General features: G+C 53.4%; 1 protein-coding gene across 2 annotated transcripts in view; it reads right to left on the bottom strand.

Annotated features, from left to right (window-relative positions):
- Window positions 1-1,007: 1,007 nt before the first annotated feature.
- ZFYVE28 (zinc finger FYVE-type containing 28) overlaps window positions 1,008-21,226 on the bottom strand; it is a 113,730-nt gene continuing 93,511 nt past the window's right edge. The window contains exons 9-13 of one of the 2 annotated variants that reach the window (XM_044767953.2): window positions 7,311-7,444; window positions 6,402-6,518; window positions 5,025-5,129; window positions 2,934-3,037; window positions 1,008-2,388 (exon numbers count right to left, since the gene is read on the bottom strand). In XM_044767953.2, the coding sequence (XP_044623888.1) occupies window positions 2,257-2,388; window positions 2,934-3,037; window positions 5,025-5,129; window positions 6,402-6,518; window positions 7,311-7,444 (592 nt within the window). In that variant the 3' untranslated portion in view covers window positions 1,008-2,256. The remainder of the gene's footprint in view (window positions 2,389-2,933; window positions 3,038-5,024; window positions 5,130-6,401; window positions 6,519-7,310; window positions 7,445-21,226) is intronic. The other variant, XM_044767954.2, reaches the window with a different exon arrangement.

Genomic DNA, 21,226 nt, shown 5'->3' with positions numbered 1-21,226 from the left:
GCAGGCTAAGGCTGGCTCGGCGGGCTTCCCAGGACCAGGCCACATCCAGAGCTCCCACTGTCTCCCTGAGGCCCAGGATACCTCCTCTGGAGGGAGGCTCTGTCTGTGCCAAGGATGGGCAGACCCTCTTTCCTAGGTCTCTACTCCCTCTCCCACCCCGACTTGGGTGAGAAGGGCCACCACGTCTCAAGTCTGGAAGGTGACAACTGTGGGTGCCTGTGAGGAGAGGAAGGGGGACCCTGCAGGACAGCTTCATGGGAGCTCCAGCTGACATGACATTCCCAGACAGCTGACATTCCAGCAGGGGCTGCTGTCCAGCCAGTGGCACAGGCTGCAGCCATCCACAGTGGCGGGAGGAGCTCTGTCCAGGTGGGCTGGAGGATGGGGCCCAGCCTTCGACTCGGGGCTGCTCAGAGCGGGCCCCCACATTCTGAAACACTTTCTCACCTACCAGAAAGAAAGTGGGTATGGCAGCCAGTGGGGCCTCTTGCAGCCTCTTGCAGCCATGCCCCCATTCTCTGGCCCCCCAGCACCCACCTCCCAGGGACTGGGCACCAAGTCCCAAGGGCTCAGCCTCCAAGAGCAGAGGAAGGCCCGTTGCCATGGCAACCTCAGCTCAAGGCCTGCCCTCCTGGATTCTCTCTAGGGCACACCAGAAGGCAGCCCCAGATGGGTGGGTGGCATAGGACCAGGACCACTAAGATGGGGAGGGTCCCAAGGTGGGGTGTCCAACAGCACACCATGTTAAACATATGCACAGGCCAGGGGTCTGAGCCGAGGACACGTGAGAAGAGGGGCTGGGCAGGTGGCCAGGCAGTGGGGAGACTAGAACCCTTGTGGGGAGTGGGATGGGGTGGGAGGTGGCCACCCCTCTCCTGGGTCCTGGTGGGAGGCCAAGTCCTACCCTTCAGTTGTCCCAAGAGTTCAGAAGCCCCCAGCTTCCTAGGGGAGAATGCAGGTTTGCAAGAACACCATCACTTCCCAGACAGAGAAAAAGGAGTCTGTATCCACGTAAGAAATAAGAGCGTCTGCAATTCTTAAATAGATTTATGGAAATGGTTTTGAATTACAGCATTTAGAAAATAAAAATAATCTCAATACATATTATTCCCTCCATTATATACTTTTTTTCCCCCACAGAAGCCATTTTTGTGCACATGTATTCCACTGTTAAATAGTAATTGGATTTTATCCTATAAAAGAAGCAGTAGGTGTGTCATCTCTCTAAAAATAAAACTGCATCGTCATTGCAACGTGAAGCCTGAGATTTAAGCCTGAGGAGGTGTCCGTGTTGGGGCCCTCAGCCTGGGTCCTGGGCTGCTCCACAGTCTGTGGAGGTGGGCTGGGGTCCCAGGGAGTGCAGAGGGAAGGGGGTATTGGCAGCCCAATGGGTGACGTCCGGTGGTCCTCCGCCGCCCAGGGAGCCCTGGCCTAAGGACCCGGTAAACGTCTGCCTGTGGGTCTCAATGCTGTGTGGGCAGCCACCTGCTCCCCATCTGCAGGTGGCCAGTGGTGAGCAGACATCACCAGGGGCACCCCTGCTTGCCCAGAGGACCACTGGGTCTGCTTCTGCATTTTCCCCTCTGAGAAGAAATGAGATGCATGCTGTTTAGCCAAGGTCCTGGGAGGAGTGGGGAGGGGACAGCACTGGGGAAGGAGGTGGGCAGCTGTGGGCTCAGGGCCCTAGAGAGACAAGGTCACCCGGGCTTCCTGGTTCAGCAAGCACACGGGAAGCCCTGCAGTACGCTATGCTGGGGCCTGGTCCCTCTCCCCTAGGTGTCTACCATCTGCCCTGGGTTTAGCCCCAGGTGCCAAGGCTGCCTGGAGCTCAGACAACCACCCAACTTCCCCCATTAAGAGCGGGTGCTGAGCAGGCCTTCTGCCATGGCTGAGCCTGGAGGCAGCAACTCAGTGGGTCAGGGGCACAGGCAGGAGAAGAGCCCATCCCCCAGGCAGCCACCTGGCACACCGCTGGGTACTCCCCTGGGCAAAGCGGACCTGCTGTTGGCCCCTGAGGCTGGCCTGGGGTCCCCATGGGTGGGGAGGCCGGGGTGGGTGGGATGGAGGCGCTGGACACTCTGGAAGTCTGGGCGGCCTGCAGCGCCTGTGTTGGCGGTGGCAGCAGCTCGATGAAATGCACTGAAAACTCTCCAGCAGCCGCGGCCTGGATGGAGGAGGCAGGGAGCACGGCCCTCGGTGCCTCCTTCCTGGGAGTCCACAGGCCCTGGCGGTCTTGGCGAGTGTCTGGGCGCTGTGTCAGATGCCCGCCTTGTCGCTGTAGAAGGGTGTGACGTGAAACATATAGCAGTGCGTGCACACGCGGACCGGCTTCACCTGCCCATAGCGGGGCAGCGGCGCCGAGTGTGAGGAGCAGCGGGAGCAGAAGATCTGGAATGCAAGGAGTGGGCAGTGGGGACAGTGAGCCAGGGAGAAGGTCCTCAACAGCCCCCTCTCCATGTCTCACCCCTCCCTGACCATGGCCCCCATAGGGATGGCCCGGTGAGGACAGTGTCAGAGCCCTGAGCGCCGCCTGGCCTTCCTGCACATCCCTCCCACCCAGACCAGGCTGGGTGTTAGTGGGCGAGATCTGCTGGCTCCCTATGTGGGTCTGGGACCTTTAGGAAAGCCTGGGGCAGGTCTTGGCCCCAGGAGGCCAGGCTTGTGGAGGGGATCCTGGCACCACACCAAGGCTGCTCTCCTATTCAGACTCTCTGGCCTTCCTTGCCTCCACCTCTGAAGCAGTGGGGGCCGAGCACGGCACCATCTGGACCCAGTGGGCTGAGTGCCCGGAGTCCACGCCCTGTGCCAAGTCAGAGCAGGGCCCGGGGCTCAGAGGCCTCGCCAGCCTCCTGGGGCATCAGTCCTGACTTCCAGACCCTCGTGCTGTGTCTGTGGATGGCCCCGGGACACCGCCGCCACTGCATCCCACCTACCTTCCCACAGCTGCGGCAGTGGTGCTTCCGGCGGATGACGGTGAAGGGTGCTTTGCATGCTGTGCAGAAGCCACAGGCCTCGTCTGGGACCCACTCGGGCGGGTCTGTGACAACGACAGTGGGGGACACATCAGCCAGAGGGAGCCACGCAGCCCCCGCTATCCTCTACAGTTCTCCTCTAGACTCCTTTTCCAGGCTGTGGTTCTAGGAAGGTGATAGCATCACAGGGACGAGCCAGCCTTCTCAGCTATCATCAGTGCCCAGCTTCAGCCTGTGTCTTGCCCCAGACCAGGCCACCTGCACTCAGGACACCGGTGGCGAGTGTCCAACCTCTCCAGAGCTTCCAGCCAGCACTCAGCCTGGCAGGGCCCTTGGCACAGGTGGGGGCTCAAAATGAAGAAACCACCCCCCGAGAAGTTCTCAGGTTCTCGGAGGGCCCTGCTCCTCCTGACACCTGTGCAGCCCAGGCCAGGACCAGGGGCCGCCTCCTCCTTCCCCAGGGCACATGGGGCCCATCCTGTCTCACTTCTCAAGGCGCTCGCTAGTGGAAGCCTCTGGCATGTTTGCTCTGGAATTTGGGAGGTGCATCAGCACAGGGAGAAGCTGGCTTGCAGGGCAAGACAGGCAATTCCACCCATCGTGGGCACTGAGGTGCCCACAATGTGCCCAGCCCTGAGGCCAGGACTGACACCAAGAGGGGGAAAGAGACACCTAGGATCTCTCCCTCGGGCCACAGAGCTCCCTCAGAGGTCTCCAGTCCACCTTCACACGACCCCCAGACCTGACTCCAAGCCCTGCGCCCTCAGGTCTCGCCTCCAAAAGGAATTCAGCAAGGCTGCCTGTCCACGCAGGGTCTCCCCGCCTCCTTCTCACCCTCCTCCTCACCTACCGTACTCCCACCGAGCTGCTCCTCCTCCTGCCTGCATGGACCCCGCAACTGCCTCCCACCCAACTCTCCTGGCTTCCATTCTGAACCCCATCAACCCATTCCCACACTGCAGGAAGACCATCTCTCACGCTTGCCACCACCTGTGTAAAATCCTGCACTGGCTCCAGTGAAGCCCTGGACCGCAGCACAGCCGCTGGAGGTCAGCCCCTCGCCTGGGGAGGACTGTGAGGGTCCTGAGGACTTCCTGGGCCTGGCACCCCCTCCTCTGACCAGGGCCCAGGCCTTGCCACGGGGGACAACTTCCAGGAGGGGGTTGTGTTGACAGCCCAGGGAGGTCATGGCCCCTGGCTCTGTGCTGGGCAAGTCCAGACCTCACAGTGCGTGACACTCATTCCTTCGAGAGCAGAGGGGTTCTGAGTTCCTGTGACAAGCGCTTTCACAGAAAGGTAGAGAAGACTGAGGCTCAGGTTGCTTAGGAATCTGGGAGCCTGTGCTGCTCCTGACTCCTCCCCCAGCTTCTGTCACCCGCAGGGGACAGTGGTGAAGCTGGCCTCAGTGTGTGCCCCGGTCACCGAGGAGCATTGAGGGAGGGCCTGAGCTGGGGACCAGTAGAGGCCAGCCCAGCCAGCCAGGCACACTGGAAGTGGTGTGACCTCTGGCCTGTCACAGGGTCAACTTTAGCTTTCTTCTCAGCTCTGGTCACATTCGACACCTGGTCAGGCCTATATGCCACCACCCATCTCAGCGCCTCTCCCAGGCCTTTAGCCCCTCCAGCCCAAGTCTTGGGCTGCCCCCTTCCCACAGATGTGCTGCCAGTGCCCGCAACCTGCCTGGATACTCCCTCTCTGACTGCCAAGCCAATGGGCCTCCAGTCGGCCAACCTCCAGGCTAGTGGGGGAGCAGGGTCTGCAGCCCCCCGTGAGGAAGGCTCCTTGTGACTCTGGCAGGTAGCTCCCCAGATGCCACCATGTGAGGCCTTTCCTGTGGTGGAGGTGAATGCTGGGGGTAGGTGTGTGCCAGTGCCCTGGGACCAGCCACCCCTAGCTGCAGCCAAAGGCCTGGACCCTCTGGGGAGGGGCCCCCCACTGGAGGATCACTGCCTTCCTGTGGTCCAGGGCAGAGAGATGGAAACGTCCAGACAGGGTCCTGCTGCTCTTTGCTCATGTAGCATGTTGGCCCCTCGCCCAGAGCACCCCACTCACCTTCTAAGTCACCGTCGTGGGTCTTGGTTGCAAGCTCAGAGGATGACAGTGTCTCCTGGCACAGGGCGCAGTCCTCCAAGGCTGCACTCCGCAGGGTCTGGGTGACTGGAAGAGGAAGGGCAGGCGCTGGGTCAATGAAGCATCACCTGTCCCTGCTGGGTGTGCCTGGGTACTGTCAGCAGGGGCTCTGCTCCCTGAAACCCGCTCAACCATCCCTTGACATCCGTAGGTTGGGTGTTGACTGTGGCCGCAGGCCTTTCCACCTGAGAGCCCTGAGGTGTGCAGCTGCTCCTGCCCTGGGCCCTGCGCTGTCTGTGTGAGGTCAGGTGCCCCTGGACTGTGACTCCCGAGGCAGGCAGGGGACTAGGCCTAGACATGGCCGAGGGGCCCACCATCCTTGCTTGTAGAACGGGTCTACCTCACCTGCCTTTTCTGAACCATAATGTTCCAGAAGGTAGCCCTGCCTAGAATTCCCTGATGGACAGGGCATGCAGCCTGGTGGTGCGGGTATGGGGAGGCAGAGCTGGGTCGGCACACAGGATAGGCTCTATTCCTCCTCCCTACCAGTGAGGACAGGCCCTGTAGGCTGGGGTGGGCTCCAGGGCCAGGGCCAGCTGCCCCGTGTGCCCAGACATCCTTAAGCAGAAGCCCTTGTGATGAGGGACATCTCACCCAGAACAGATGCCTCAGGCCAGCACGAGGGGTGGATGAACAGGGGTTGGGCCTCCTCCCCATGCCGTGTGATTGTGTGCATGCACATGTGTGAGTGCATGTGAGTGTGTGTGCAAGAGAGCAGACATATGTGCCTGTGATATGTTGAGTGCATGTAAATACATGAGGCAGGTCATATTTGGCCACAGGTCATAGATGACCACCCCTGCACTGAGAGGTAAGGCCTACCCCCCGCTCCTTGACTCTGGGCTGGCCTCTGACTGCTTTGGCGGACAGAATTCGGTAGAAGTGACACTGCCACATCTGGGTCTCTCTCTGAGAGAAAGAGCACCATGCCTCCCAGCCTGTCAGCGCTAGGAAGTCAGGTCGCCTTGCAGGAGCGTGTCAGTGGGAGAGGAGCAGGTGCTGCATGCTTGGGCGTGTGTCTGGGGTCGTGACCCACCTGCAAAGCTGCAGGGGGTGGTGCCACTTCTCTGGGCAGGAGGCCTCTCAGGGCGCTTCCAGGGTCTATGTCATGCGCCCTTTCGTCCTCCAGCAGGTAGCCTGGCACTGCTGGGTGGTTTCCACTTGGAACATGGCAGGTCATATAGGAGGTGGGTGGCTGTGGAGAGGCCATATTTGTCCAGGGCTGGGAGCCCGGGTTTCTGCAGGACCCACTTCCTGGGGGCAGTGACGCGACAGTCCCTGTCCTGAGCTGGCACTCACCCTTCTTTAACTTTTCCTTGTCATCCGTTTCCGGCTTGGTGGCCATGACCTCAAAGAGGGTCTTGAGAATGCTTCTCAGATCACTGGCATAGTTCGTCTGCAGCTGGTCAGCCACACCTGGAGAGGAGGCCGAGGGGGTCAGGCTGATCAGCGCAGGGGGCTGGCTGGTGAAACCTGACCAGAGCTCATGACCGGAGACCAACACGTCCTCAGGTTGGTCAGGGCAAGAGGCCACCCAGCCCTGGGAGACAATTCCTGCAGGACAGCACTGTCTGAACCCCTCACCATAGGCGGGGGATGGAAGGGCAGCAGGAGGCCAGGAGGGGGGACCTCACTGTACACTTTTTATAGTTTTGAACCACATGAATGCATTCATTATTTAAAGAGAAATGTTAGAAAGACACTTTTTTGTTCACTCCCCTCTCTGAATTCCCTGGGAGATAGAACAGTTATCTTCGTCCTCACCTTGCCGCTGTGCAACCATCCCCAGAGGAGAAAGGAAAAAAAAGTGCAATAAAATCCCACCGCAAATTGAACAGAACCTCCCTGCGTGGGCAGCCGAGGGGCCAATGGAGCGGAAGCGGGTTCCTTCTTCTGCAGCTCGGGACCCTGGGGAATAAGTAAGCCCTCCTCTTTACTGCACACATGGCCTCATCGTGGGCTTAGGATGATGAAATGACACAGTAGGGGAGCCCCCAGACAGGGCTGGGCATGAGGGGGCTCCTCAGACCTGGCACCACCAGCGCCCAAACGTCACTGGACATCAGCTAGCACCACTCACACCCTGACATCAGCAGGGCGCTGCCCCTGCCCGGCATCAGCTGCCCCCCTAAAGTACAGCCCTCATGTGTCTGCAAGCCCACACCCTGCCCCAGGGCCCACACCCCACCCCAGGCCCAGAACTGGCACCTGAAATACAGACAAATAGGCGGTGGATCAGGTCATGGCTGCCGTGGAACCTGGACCGGATCTTCTCTCTTGTGGCTGCAGGGACCGCATCCAGCCCAGTCTTGTCTGAGGAGCTGGAACCAGCCGTGGAGCCACTGCACAGAGAAGGAAATACAGGGTATATGGGGTGGGAGCTTGGCAAGGGGCTTCTGGAGCCTGAAAGCCAGTGAGTGAAGACAAAAGTCTGTGTGCCCTGGAGGCTCCCCTTCCTCCAGCTGAGCTGCCCCGACTTTCCTAGAACCTAAATTTAGGATGTCGTCAAGTCTCACTGCCACCTAAAGAGTGGCACAGCAGGGCTTCTGACCCAGTGCCCCCTTCGGCTACCTTTGATCTCCTCTGCCCTGAGGCACCACTCCCAACTCCTCCCGTCTCCTGGTGTCGACTCTCAAGCTCAGGCCGCCCCTTCTTGCGTGCCTGGCTTAACGCTATCTACTGACTTCCTCCGTGGAAGATCCAACTCACCTACTTATATGCTCTGCAGTGGGCTGAATGGGGGCCCCCCAAAAGACACGTCTGCATCCTAACCCCTGGGACCTGCATACATGACCTTATTTGGAAAAAGGGTCTTTGCTGCTGTAATCAAGTAAAGGATCTCAAGAGGAAAAGATCATCTTGGATTATCTGGTGGCCCTAATACAATGACAAATGTCCTTATAAGAGATGGGAGAGGAGACACAGACACACGGGGGAGAGGAGGATGCTGTGAGAAGATGGCAGAGATTGGAGTGATACGGCCACAAGCCAAGGGACGCCTGGAGCCACCAGCACCTGGAAGAGGCAGGAAGGAGCCTCCCCAGAGCCTCCAGAGGGAGTGTGGCCCTGCTGGCCTCCAGACTGTGAGAGGATTAATTTCTGTTGTTTCAAGTTCCCAGTGTGGTACCTTGTTACTAAGACACGCTCCTTCCCACCACCACACACGTCCCTCCTCACTTCCCAGCGGCATCACCTCCGCCCAGTGCAGAAGGAGCCTGGGCTGGAAGAGCCAGAGCTTCATGGGTTCCCTTTCTTCAGTTGAGTGTGTATGTAGGGGCAAGGGGGTGTGCATGAATGTGCGTTTTATTGGCAAACCCTGACATAATGAATATTCGTTTATGAATATTTGCTATTTCATTGGAACATGGAGGTGCCACGGGGGGCTGGGAGTGGGGCTGGGCCAGCCAAGGGGACTTGCTGCTCTCCTGGGACCCTACTGATGATCTGCAGCTCTCCCTGCTGGGCCACTGGGTTTCCAGAGACAAAGCCCCCGACTTTCAGCCTGAGAGTGTGGGCCTGGCTGGCCCCACCCTGGGAGCTGAGTAAGGAAAGGGGGTGGGTGTCCAGGGTGTCACTGTCTAGGGTGTCAACTTCCATTCAATAACCCCAGTCTCAGTGGACAGCCTCATTCCAAAGATTTGAAAGTAGAGACTCAAAAAATACGTGTACACAAGTGTTAGGAGAAGCACTCTTTGTGATAGTCAGAAGATGGAAACAACCCAAATATCCATCAGCAGATGAATGGATAAACAAAATGTGGTATATCCATACAATGGAATATTATTCAGCCATAAAAAGGAATAGAATTGACACATGCCACAACATGGATGAACCTGGAGGACATTCTGCTCAGTGAAATAAGCCAGACACAAAAGGACAAACACTGTATGATTCCACTTATGTGAGGTACTTAGAGTTGTCAGATCCATAGAGACAGAAAGTAGAATGGTGGTTTTCAGGGGCCGGGGGAAGGAGAAATGTGGAGTTAATGTTAAATGGGTAAAGTTTTAGTTTGGGAAGATGAAAAAGTCCTGGAAATGGATAGTGGTGATGGTTACATGACACTGTGAATGTACATAATGCCACTGAATTGTACACTTTAAAATGGTTAAAATAATAAATTTTATGTTATATAGACTTTACCCAAATAAAAAGGTGGAAAAAAATGATTTAGGGCAAAGGGAGAGCAGAAGAAAAGGAGCTGAGGAGGTCTGTACGGCAAAGAGGGCTGGATTGGCTTGGCATCTGATACCAAAGGTTAAGAGTGAATACACGCTAAAAACCGCTGAATTGTCCACTGTGAAAGGGTGAAATTTACAGTATATATACTATATATCAACAAAGCTGTTATTTCAGAAAACCAATTATATTTAGATATAGTAGCAATGACATAACTAAAAATGAAATTGAGAGACAATCCCATTTACAATAGGATCAAAAAGATTAAAATACTTGGGATAAATTTAACAAAAGAAGTGTAAGAGTTATACACTGAAACCTACAAAATATCACTGAAAGAAATTAAAGACCTAAATTAATGGCAAGACACACTGGGTTCATGGATTAGAAGATTTAATATTGTTAAGATGGCAATAGTCTTCAAGTTGGTCTATAAGTTCAATGTAATCCATATCAAAATATCAGTTGCCTTTTTTTCCCTTGCAGAAATTGACAAGCTGATCCTAAAATTCAAGTGGAAATGCAAGGGACCCACAATAGCTAAAACAATCTTGAAAAAGAAAAAAACAAAGTTGGAGGACTCACACCTGTGATTTGAAATTTAATGTGAAACTACAAGAATCAAGACTGTGTGGCACTGGCATAGAACAGACATGATAATGGAATGGAATTGCGAGTCCAGAAGAAAATCCATATATTTATGGGCAACTGGTTTTCAACAAGGGTGCCAGGACCATTCAATAAGGAACAAATAGTCTTTTCAACAAATAGTGCTGGGAAAACTGGATTTCCATGTGCGAAAGAACGAAGATGGACTCTTACCTTATACCATATGCAAAAATTAACTTGAAATAGATCACAGATCTAAATGTAAGAGCTAAAACTCTAAAATTCTCAGAAGAAAACATGGAAGTAAATTTTTGTGGTCTTGGATTAGGCAAGAGTTTCTTAGATATGACACAGCAACCAAAGACAGAACTGATAAACTGGACTTCATCAAAATTAAAAACTTTTATGCTTCAAAGGATGCCATCAAGAAAGTAAAAGAAACCCACAGAATGAGAGAAATTTTTTGCAAATCGTGTATCTGATAAGGGTGTAGTATCCAGAATACAGAAAGAACACTTACAACTCAACAATAAAAAGATAAATAGCCCAATTAAAGAATGGGCCATGGATCTGAATAGACATTTCTCCAAAGAAGATATACAAATGGCCAATAAACACATGAAAATATGTTCAACATCATTAGTCATTTGGGAAATGCAAATCAAAAGGACAATGTGATACCATTTTATACCCATTAGGATGACTATAATGATAATTTTTTTAAAAAACAGAAAATGAGTATTGGGTGAGATATGGAGAAATTGGAACCCTTGTACATTCCTGGTGGGAATCTAAAGTGGAGCCGCTCACTGTGGAAAACAGTTCAGCAGTTCCGTATGACCCAGCAATTCTACTCCTAGGTATATACCCAAGAGAACTGAAAACGTCTGTTCACACAAAAATTTGTACATGAGTGTTCATAGCAGCATTATGTGTAGTAGCCAAAAAGTGGGACCAACCCAAATGTCCATCAACTGATAAATGCGTAAACAAAAGGTGCTCTATCCATTCCATGGAGCTCATTTCCAGCCACACAAAGGAAGGAAGTATGCTAGAGGCTACAACGTGGATGAACCTTGAAAACATTAGGCTAGGTGAAAGAAGCCAGTTACAAAAGGCCACGTAGTGTGTGACCCCATTTACTGGAAATGTCTAGAATAGGCAAATCAATAGAGACAGAAAATAGATTAGTGGTTGCCAGTAGCTGAAGGGAACCAAGAGTGGGGAGTGACTGCTAACCAGTACAGGGTTTCTTTACGGGATGACGAAAATGCTCTGGAATTAGATAATGGTGATGGTTGCCAACTCTGTGAATATACTAAAAGCCACTGAATTGTACACTTGAAAAAATAATAAAAGAAGGTTTTTCTTGTAATCATCTAGCAAACTCATATTCAAGAAATAGCTCATAAGCTAAATGTCCATCAACAGTAGGTTGACTCAATAAATTAGGTCACATCCATACAACTTCTACTTTGTAGGAGGATATAGTTAATGATGCTGGAAATGCTAAAATACTAAATGAGAAAGGTAGCATTTTAAGAATTAGAGATATCATGTACATAAATGAGAGGTTGGGAAATATATTCAAGGCAAAGCATTACTATTACATTTAGTTGAATACTAGGACTACAGATAAATTGTTATTTTCCGAAGTGTCCTCTATGATCAAGTGTTACTTTTGTGATCAGAAGAATAAATGTTATTTCAAAGAGAGGAAGTGCCTGCCGGCAGCAGATGGCCCCTCCGCCCTGCTGTGGCAGGGAGTTTGTCTCTAAGTGCAGGTGGAAGGCAGCTCGGGAAGGCAGCTCTGGGGCTCAGCCCTGTAGCCTCAGCCCCTGATGTATGCCCTGGAGGCTGGGCAGTCTTCCCAGATGACATGCTGCTGCTGCATACAGCTCCTGGGCGAGAAACCAGGGGAAGGGCCATGACTTTCAATGGAGAATTAAGGGCTATGAAACTTCAAGTGTCTACTGCGGCATAAAAGAGCAATTAATTCTCCCAGCAGATTAAGACTGAGGCCAAGGCTGGTGGATCTGACAGCGGGTGGGTCAGACCTTCAACCCCAGTCTCAATCCCAAACATACTTCGCTTTGGCGGGGAAAACCCCTCTCCCGCTGCTCTGCCCTGAGCCACGTGAAGCTCTGGCAGAGTGATGGAGGGAACCAGAGAGAAAGAGGAGCCAAAGCCTCCATAAAGAGACTGCTCCTGGACAGAAAGTCAGTGCGGTGCTGCCCACAGGGAGCCCGCTGGGCTTGGAAGGGCTGAGCGGCACAAAAAAGCAGAAAGCCGGAGGTAGACCCAGGATTTCACCTTGGACCTGTCTGGGTCAGCCTGGTCTCTCAGGGCCATGTGGATGGGCATTGTTTGGGCACCGGGAGGCCCAGGAACACTGCCCAAGGCCACCCTTGTAGAAGGGTGCGACCCTCCATGGGCAGTTGCTGGGCACACAGGGTGAGGATATAGAGGAGGGTCCCAGGGATGAATCAGACCTTGTGTGTGCCCCCCAAGAGCCCAGTCTAGAAGGGGAGCCATGCATTAACCAGACAGAGCTGAGAGGCCGGCTGCTGCCCAGTGGGTTCCATCTCTCTGGTGAGGGAGGGAACGGTAAGAAAGAGACATGGCCAGAGCTCAAGATGCAGAGGGACAGTGAGCCACGAGAGGCTGAGGCTGGAAGAGTGAGGGGCACCCTACCCTGCCAAGGGCTTCCCATGCCTCACCAAGGAGTCTGTCACCAGATATGTCACCAGTCATAGCTACCCAGTCAATCAAAATGAATTCTGAACCTTCACCCAGATGTTGAAAAATCCAGCCACCTTCTGTGGCCAACACCCACCTGGATTCTGCTTTCTGCCACTCTCCTACAGACGGCAGCAAAAATTCCCTGTAACAATTCCACCTAGATTTGAATTACAAGGAAATATCATTTTTCTGGCAGTAAAATACAATGCAATTCTAAACAGTTACATCAATACCAAAGGTTTTGGCCAGCCTGTGTCTTTAGTCACAGTCAAAGTCAAGGTGTGGCACTGTGCCAAACTTTCCAAAGTACACGTCTTGAATGGCCCGAATGGAGGAGAAATATCTGGTTCCATTGTCGGAGTAGAAAAATATGGCCTTTTGACATAAGGAAAGGACTTTGTCATCTTGAACTTATCGGAGTCTGTGAAATAAGAGAGAACACATTTGGAAAAACTAATAGCATTACAAAGTGTTTCTTGCTATGACATCAGCTGGATTAATCTGTGAGCCTTTGAAACTCATAGTAAAGGCCTAATTAAGAGAAAAACAAGGAGCAACAAGAGGAACTTATGGGCTCCAGAGACAGGGTAAGTGTGCTTGGGTGGGGGAAAATTGAAAGTTTGGACATTTGCACAACCACATACCAATTCTAATGAGCCACCTTGGGCCCTGATGCAGATGGTAGGCTAGCTGCTCCTTACAAAAGCCATCCATCCATCCATCTGTCTATCCATTCATCTACCCACCCACCTATCCATCCATCCATCCATCCATCCACCCATCTGTCTGTCCATCCATCTGTCCATCTGTCCATCTATCCATCCATCCACCTATCTATCCATCCATCCAATGGTCTGTCTAATCATCCATCCATCCATCCCTCCCTCCATCCCTCCCCACCTCCATCCATCCATCCATCCACCCATCCATCCATCCGTCCATCCATCTATCCATACACCTATTCATTCTAACACAGTGAGGATTTAGCGGGGGAGGCATGTCTGTGCTGATTTGCATTGAATTGTTGACACATTGAAGTGCTAACCCCCAGTACCTCAGAATGTTGTCATTGGAGATGTAATCAGTTAAGATGGGGTCATTAGGGTGGGCCCTAATCCTATATGACTGGTGTCCTTATAAAAAGGGGAAATCTGGACACAGACATACATGCCAGGAGAACATATGTGAACATAAAGGCAGAGATCAGGGTGAAGCGTCTAAAAGCCAAAGAACAACAAGGATTGCCAGCAGCAGGGGAGAGGCCTGCAGCAGATTCTCCCTCACAGCCTCAGAAGGAACAAGCCTGGTGACACCACGATGTTGGACTTACGACCTCCAGAACTGGGAGACAATTTTTAGTCTAGGAGACAGAACTAAATGACAATTTAACTTCCCTATCCCATTTGTGGTGCTTTGTTACGGCAGCCTTAACAAACTGATACACATGCGATCGCACAAGGCTGACAGGCCCAGGCTGCCCAGGGGATGTCAGCACAAATATCTTCGGGCAGCAAATACGCTAATGTCTTATGAACAGACCAGAATCTTCCTGCTTCCTTTCCTCTCTAGCCTTTTGCAAGGTCTTTTTTTCTGTGGTTTTAATGCATGACCCTGTGTTCCAAAGGAAGACACGTCTGACTCCAGCACAGTGTCCCTGTGGGATGAGCACAGGCTGGGAGCAGGAGAGGGGATAAACCCTGCTATCTGGTGAGGGCATTCTCACACAGTCACCATCACCGTGGGAAATAGCTCAAGTCCACAGAGGTAACAAGTGATAACAAGGAGAAATGGTGAGGACCAAGAGGGCAGGTGCCGACTCAGGAATGATTGAGTCGGGAGGGTGGGAAATCACAGCAGGGAGGCAGTCTGAACCACGGCCCCGGTCAGTTGGCTGGCTGATGGTCCGCCCAGTGCTGCCATGTCCTGTCATCTTCTTAGGCAGCCTCCAGCTGGAGCCAGGAGGCCCCTTCCAAATGTGTCCTGGGGGCATTGGCACATTCTTCGGAGTACTCTCCAGTGACCACACTCCTCCAGCCCCAAGGGTGGCAGGTACTGGTCCAAGGTCCTTCTGGAACACTCTGAGGACCAGCCACTGCTCCCCTACCCCATCCCCAAATCTGCTCCAACAGACACCCAATGGGGTGCACAGACATCAGCCTGAGATTTGCTGTGGGATGTAGGTCCTAATGGGGATCCCAGGGTGGGGGGCCGGCAGGTGCTGGGCTGAGAGAGCCCCCTATGTGGGCACCAGGTCACTTCTTGTTTCCCAGGACGGTGCTGCAAAAATCCCCACCCCACAGGAATCTCACCCTGCTGGACCCTAAGCCAGCCCTCTCTTTGGGCTAATGCATCCTAACGGCCTTCGGCCTTCGGATGTCAAAAAGGCAGCTGGTCAGAGGAAAGCCCAGAGTCCTGCCCTTCATGGGGGTGGGCATCAGGCAGGCGCTGGGGAGCGCCCCGACTCCCATGGAACAGGATGTGCTACACTGAGGCTGCAGGGCGCCAATGCTGCATCCCTGTCAAGGCTCCATGTCAGTCTGCTTGCTCAAGGAACAGCCGACAGAAATGTCGATAGCTCCAGGTGAGAACGCAGCCCAGCCGACACCTGGAGTTCAGCCTGGTGAGACCCTGAGCAGGAAGCCCAGTTAAACCACGCTGGACATCTGGCCCCAGGAAACTGTGAGATAATAAATGGGTGTTGTTTGAAGCCAGTAAGTGTGTGGTGATTTGTTACACAACACAGCTGACTAATACAATCATGCAGATATTGCAACTGAGAGACCAAGTGGAGGCTGGGATCCTGAGTCAGAACAGAAAGCAAATGAAACCACTTTGGTGCAGAGAAGACTGATCTGGCAGGTACGTCCCAGTGACAAACAGCTCCTGTCTCAGGAGGCCCACCGTGTCCTCATGCACAGACCCTTTCCCTGAGGGCTCATAGGAGTCTGCAGGCCACCACACCAGAGCCTGGGTCCTGCCGAGCACGAGGAAGAAGTGTGGCCGCCACCCCAGCATCTGTGACTGATGCTTTCGGTCAGCATGGGGCTCCAAAAAGAGCCCGTTCAAGTGACGGGAATGCAGAAGGTCACCCATGGCAGGGTCACCCACAGGCACTCCGCACAGTGACAGACGCCCTCTCAGGGCACTGCAGGGTGGGGCTGGATGACCGGGGCTGGTCTTGGAGCCGCCCCCACTGCCAGTGGCAGACACAGGACCCTCATGGGCACCAGGTGGGCTTAACGCAGAAGGGTGCTCACATCTACCGGGAGACACCCTGTTTCCTGCATGCTCTACTGTCTGCCAAGGCCTGCCCCTTCCCCTTTGCTGCCCAGGCAGGGGGCTGACGAGGGCTGGGGGGCCTCCGGTCAGCTTGGGAACTTCTGGGGTAGGGGGCGTGTCCAGTGCCCCCGATCAAGGCCTGAGAGTGGGTCAGGCCCAGGTGGCCTGGGCTTCATTTCTCACCATGGACCTGGACTGAACACCAGGGGAGGCTGTTAAGAGGTCAGGCCCCAGGGCTCCTGCAGACCCTTGCGTGACTCAGAGAGCCCACAGTGTGCCCCCTGGCAGACTCATGGAGACAGAATTGCCCCAGGCCTCAGAGGAGCCCAGCACCCAGGACCTGCCAAGCACAAACTGCCCTGGCCCCATCAGGGGCTGCCCCAAGGAGCACAGCTCCTACCAAGACCCCTGCAGGCCCAGAGCAAAGGATCTTCTCTGACAAAAGTCAGAACATCTCTCTCTTCTGCTCAAACCTCCTTCTCCCTGCCTCCTAGGATACTCAGAGTAAAAGCCAAAAGCCTTACAGAGGCTTACAGGGCCTGGCATAGTCTGGACGCCTCTCTGTCAACCTCCCTTCCCATACCCCCCACCTGCTCACTCCTCTCAGCCTTGCTCCTTGCTGTCATAGACAAGATAAGCACACTGTGGCCACAGGGCCTTTGCACAGATCTCACTGGGCCCAGAATGCTCTTTGCCTGGATACCCCTAGAGGCCCCCAGTTGCTTTGGTGTCCAATCCAATGTCCTCTATCAGATAAGCTCTTTTACTGCAAACAGAAGCTGCCCGCCCCCCCCCTCCCCATCTCCCCACAGCTTTCTTCTTGCCCCTTCCCTGCATTACTGCTCCTTGGGACACTTGTCCTGATATAGCGTGTGTGCCAACTACAGTCTCACTGTGGGAGAACGGAAGGGCGGCCACAGCAGCAACTTTTATCTGTCTGTTCAGTGCTGTATGCCCACACCAAAACCAGCCCAGCCCACTCTAGCTCCCGAACTGTGTCTGTTGAACAAACGGTACGAATTCACTAGACACCGGGGAAAACCAGAAGTGGGCTCTGCAGGAATAAATGCTTTTTCCAGGGCCCTAGTCCTAAATGGGATTCAGGAAAAAGATCAACCAGCAGGGCCTCCTGGAACCTCACAGCTCCAGACACTGTGTCTGCATCCTCTTCGTCTCCTGTCGTGTCATGAAGATGCATCTCATGCAATGACTCCTGTGGGGAGGGGTGGGAGAGCCTCCCAAAGAGAGATGTCCACATCAAATGCCCAGAGCCCGTGACTGTGACCTTATCGGAACAGGATCTTTGCAGATGTGAGTAAATTAAGCATCTCAAGATGAGAGCATCCCGCATTATCTGGGTGGACCCTAAATCCAATGACAAGGGTCCTTACAGGGACACACAGACACAGGGGAGAGGCCACATGAAGACGGAGAAGAGACTGGAGCAATGTGGCCACAGCCCAGGAGCCCGGAGCCCCCAGGAGTGGAAGAGGTAAGGAAGGATCCACCCCAGAGCCTTCAGGGGCAGCGCAGCCGCCAGCACTGACTTGGCCTCCCAGCCTCCAGGATGGTGAGATGACAAACTCCGGCGGTTTAAGCCCCAGTCTGTGGTACCTTGTCAGGGCGGCCTCAGGTGAACTTGCCGTCTGGTCCCAACTCCATCTCTCACGCGCTAGGCGACCCTGGGGTGTCACTTGGCCCAGAGCCTGCTCCTCAGGCACAGAATGGGACAGTCAAATATCCTCTGATGGGCCCAGTGAGGGCAAGGATGGTCAGGTGTGAAGGGCTGGCACGGCGTGGACGCCTCCCGGGCCTGGGTGCTGTAAGGCGCAGTGCTGTAAGGAGGGGAGGGCCGCGCGGCCGTGAGGTGGAGACAGCGCCTGTAGTCAAGCACCTGAAGCGTGTGAAGAGTCGAAGAAGCAGTCACGCTAAACACGTCATTACGGCTTAAATCGTTGAAGGGATTCTAAGTTGGTAATCAGTGTTTAAACATCCAGGGAAATTGCTTTGCAAGGAGGTGTTTATTTGCTGCTTTCATTCCTCAGACTGTGCAGCAAACAACAAGGACACGGTCATGACTGCTGCTCTCTGTGCAGAGGCCCACGAGGGCGCAGCTCCAGGACATCGCTAAGGGGAGTCCCCGCGCCTTCAGGAGTCTCCGTCAGGGAGCCAGCCCTTCCCTACCCCCAGTCACGACACAGCACCGCTGCCGCACCAGCACGCTGCCTCGGGCGTCCCTCGTGGTGGGGAGGTCGGGGCTGGAGGTGGGTGTGGAAGGCCAGCCAGCCTGGGCCCCCAGCTGGCAGAGGGGCGAGGGGCTGCTGGGCCGCCTTGGGGGTGGGCAGGTAAAGCTTCTCCCCACGTGTCCCTGCGCCAGGAGAGAGTCTCACTCTCCTTCAGCACCCCAGGGCCCCCATAGCTCCACAGGCGGGGAACCGGGGGTCCCCAACAGTGCTAGCATGGCCAGAGCAGAGGGGACACCCTTTCCTACCCATTAAAACTCCTATGTGTATTTGAGTGTTGGTGGTCGTATGTACGTGCGAATGTGCATAAGTGTACACATGCACTTGTGTGAGAGCATGTGTGTGAGAGTGTAAGTGTGAATGTGTGTGCATTAGAGTGTGTCAGAGTGTACCTATGTGAGAGTGAGCACATCAATGTGTGTGTGTGTGAGAATGCGTGTTCATGCATGAGTGTATATACGAATGTGAGAGAGCGCACATGCGTGTATGTGTGAGCAAAAGCTCAGAATGGAGACTGCCCCGGGGAGTGGCCACACAGATCGCAGCGGTGCCGGAAACTAAACGTTTCTTCTCCAGAGTTACTGGGCAGAAACCAAGGGACACAAGAGGGACAAGACCCTGAGGCTCAGTGCTGCTAACAGCTGCCTTACGTGCACTTTCTGTCCAGATAGGCCTCGATTTTCACCTCATTTGAGGACCTGCCTCCACCCTGGAGTCACACATTCCAGCCCAGCCTAACCGTGACCCCAACAGTGGCGACACCTGATCCGCAGTGGTTTGCAAACCCATCTCCAGAGCACGGCACGCTAGAGCTCATAGCGTTTAAAAGATATAATTTATGGGGCTGGCCCCGTGGCCGAGTGGTTAAGTTCGCGCACTCCGCTGCAGGCAGCCCAGTGTTTCGTTAGTTCAAATCCTGGGCGCGGACATGGCACTGCTCATCAGACCACGCTGAGGCGGCGTCCCACATGCCACAACTAGAAGAACCCACAACGAAGAATACACAACTATGTACCGGGGGGGCTTTGGGGAGAAAAAGGAAAAAATAAAATCTTTAAAAAAAAAAAAGATATAATTTATTTGCCTATTATCTTTGTATTCCTTTAAAAATGAATCCCGTCATGTTTCAATTTTAAATGAGAAGACTTGTAAATGAAATCCCAGGTGTGTTACATGTTAAGGAGAGGCCATCACTTTGGGAAAGCATCGTGATTTACCAGGCTGGACCGGATCTGCTTACCTGTGCTGGCTTTCCGTGTGTCTGCACCGAGACAAGGCCTGTGCTCTCAGCGTCAGCTCCCCACAGTCCCGCGTGACCTCCCAAGCACCCATGATCTCTGGGGAGGGGTGGGCTGCCAGGGGCCTGTGCCCCAGCTCCACACCGCCAGGGTCCCCCACCAGCTCTTAGGGAGGCCCAGGGAAGGCGCCTGTGGCCAGGACTGTCAGAAACACTCACTCCAAGGGAGGGAGGGGCAGTGCCCAGGGGAGGGGGCATGTCACAGCCGAGCGGGGTGTACGTGGCATAGGGACAAGGGTGACACAAGAGTGCAGCACTTGGGCTCCTATAACCATGAAAACAGGAGGTCACTGTGTGCCACCTGTGTGTGCGCGCACTGAGGTTCTTGTTTGCTCCCCCATCCCTTACAGGACATGTGGTACCTGGATGCCTGCGTCTGCCAATGCTGGGGGGCCCTGGGCCTGTAACATGGGGCTAGTGCACAGCCTTCCCGACAGGCTGTGGGGGCTGGTTGTGAGGCTGGGGTGGGGGAGTGGCCAAGAGGCTGACACCACCAGGCCAGACCTCAGGGCCACAGGCAGCTACCACTGTCGTCATCAAAGAGGTCAGCTCCCCAGAGGGTCAGGTAGGACATGGGCATCAAGCAGGTCCCAGCCCAGGAGGGGCTGAGGGTCTGCCATGCGCTGGTCTGTGGGCATGTGACCCCCCAGCGAGATCCCACTGTGAAATGGGCTGGCCCCAGACTGCCCGGGGCCATGTGGCAGGCTCCCAGACGCCCCTGGACTCAGAGGTTGGATTTCCTGGAAATCTCTGGCCATCACTGTGGTGAAGTCAGGAGGACGGAGCAGGGACTAAGGACCATGCAAATAAACTCTTCCACTCACAGAATAAGAATAAGAAATGGGCAATTGAACAAACCTACATCTAGTAAAGAAATTGAAATTGCGTTAAAAACCTTCCCACAGAGAAAACTCCAGGCCCAGATGACTTCACTGGTGAATTCTACCTAATATAAAGGCAGAAATATATCAACTCCACACAAACTCTTCCGGAAAATTGGAGAAGTGGGAATTCTCCCCAACTCATTCTAGGATCTCAGCATTACCCAAATCTGATACCCAAATCTGCAAAGGACATTACAAGAAAAGAAAAATACTGTCCAACATTCCTCATAATCAGATGCAAAATTCTTAACAAAATTTTGTCAAATTGAAGCCAACAATATACGAAAAGGATAGTGTCTAACGACCAAGTAAGGTTCATCCCAGGAACACAAGGTTCACTTAAAAACCGAATATCAACCAAGGTAATTTATCACATTAACAGACTAAAAAAACAAAAACTATATGATCAACCCAAAAGATGCACAAGAAGTATTTGAGAAAATCCAACATCTATTCTTGATAAAAAACTCTCAGCAAACTAGGAATAGAAGAGAACTTCCTGTACCTGATAAAGGGCATCTATGAAAACCCTACAGCCAACATCACACCTAACGGTAGATACTGAACGCTTTCCCTCTGAGATCAAGAGTAAGGCAAAAATATCCCGTGTCACCGCTTCTATTCAACATTGTACTGGAGGTCCTCGCCAGTGCAAAAATGCAAGAAAAAGAAGTAAAGGACATCTAATTGGAAAGGAGAAGTAAGACGGGCTTTATTCACAGATGACATCATCATCTATGTAGAAAATATGAATAAATCTTCATAAAAACTACCATAACTAATAAAGTGAGTTTAGCAAGGTTGCAGGAGACAAGATCTATATGCAAAAATCTGTTATATCTGTCTATATTAGCAATGAACAATTGGAAATTGAAATTACAAAACAATACC

This window comes from Equus asinus, chromosome 3 (assembly GCF_041296235.1).
Source record: "Equus asinus isolate D_3611 breed Donkey chromosome 3, EquAss-T2T_v2, whole genome shotgun sequence".
Classification (NCBI taxonomy): Eukaryota; Metazoa; Chordata; class Mammalia; order Perissodactyla; family Equidae; genus Equus; species Equus asinus.
This window is presented reverse-complemented; position numbering and strand designations above follow the sequence as displayed.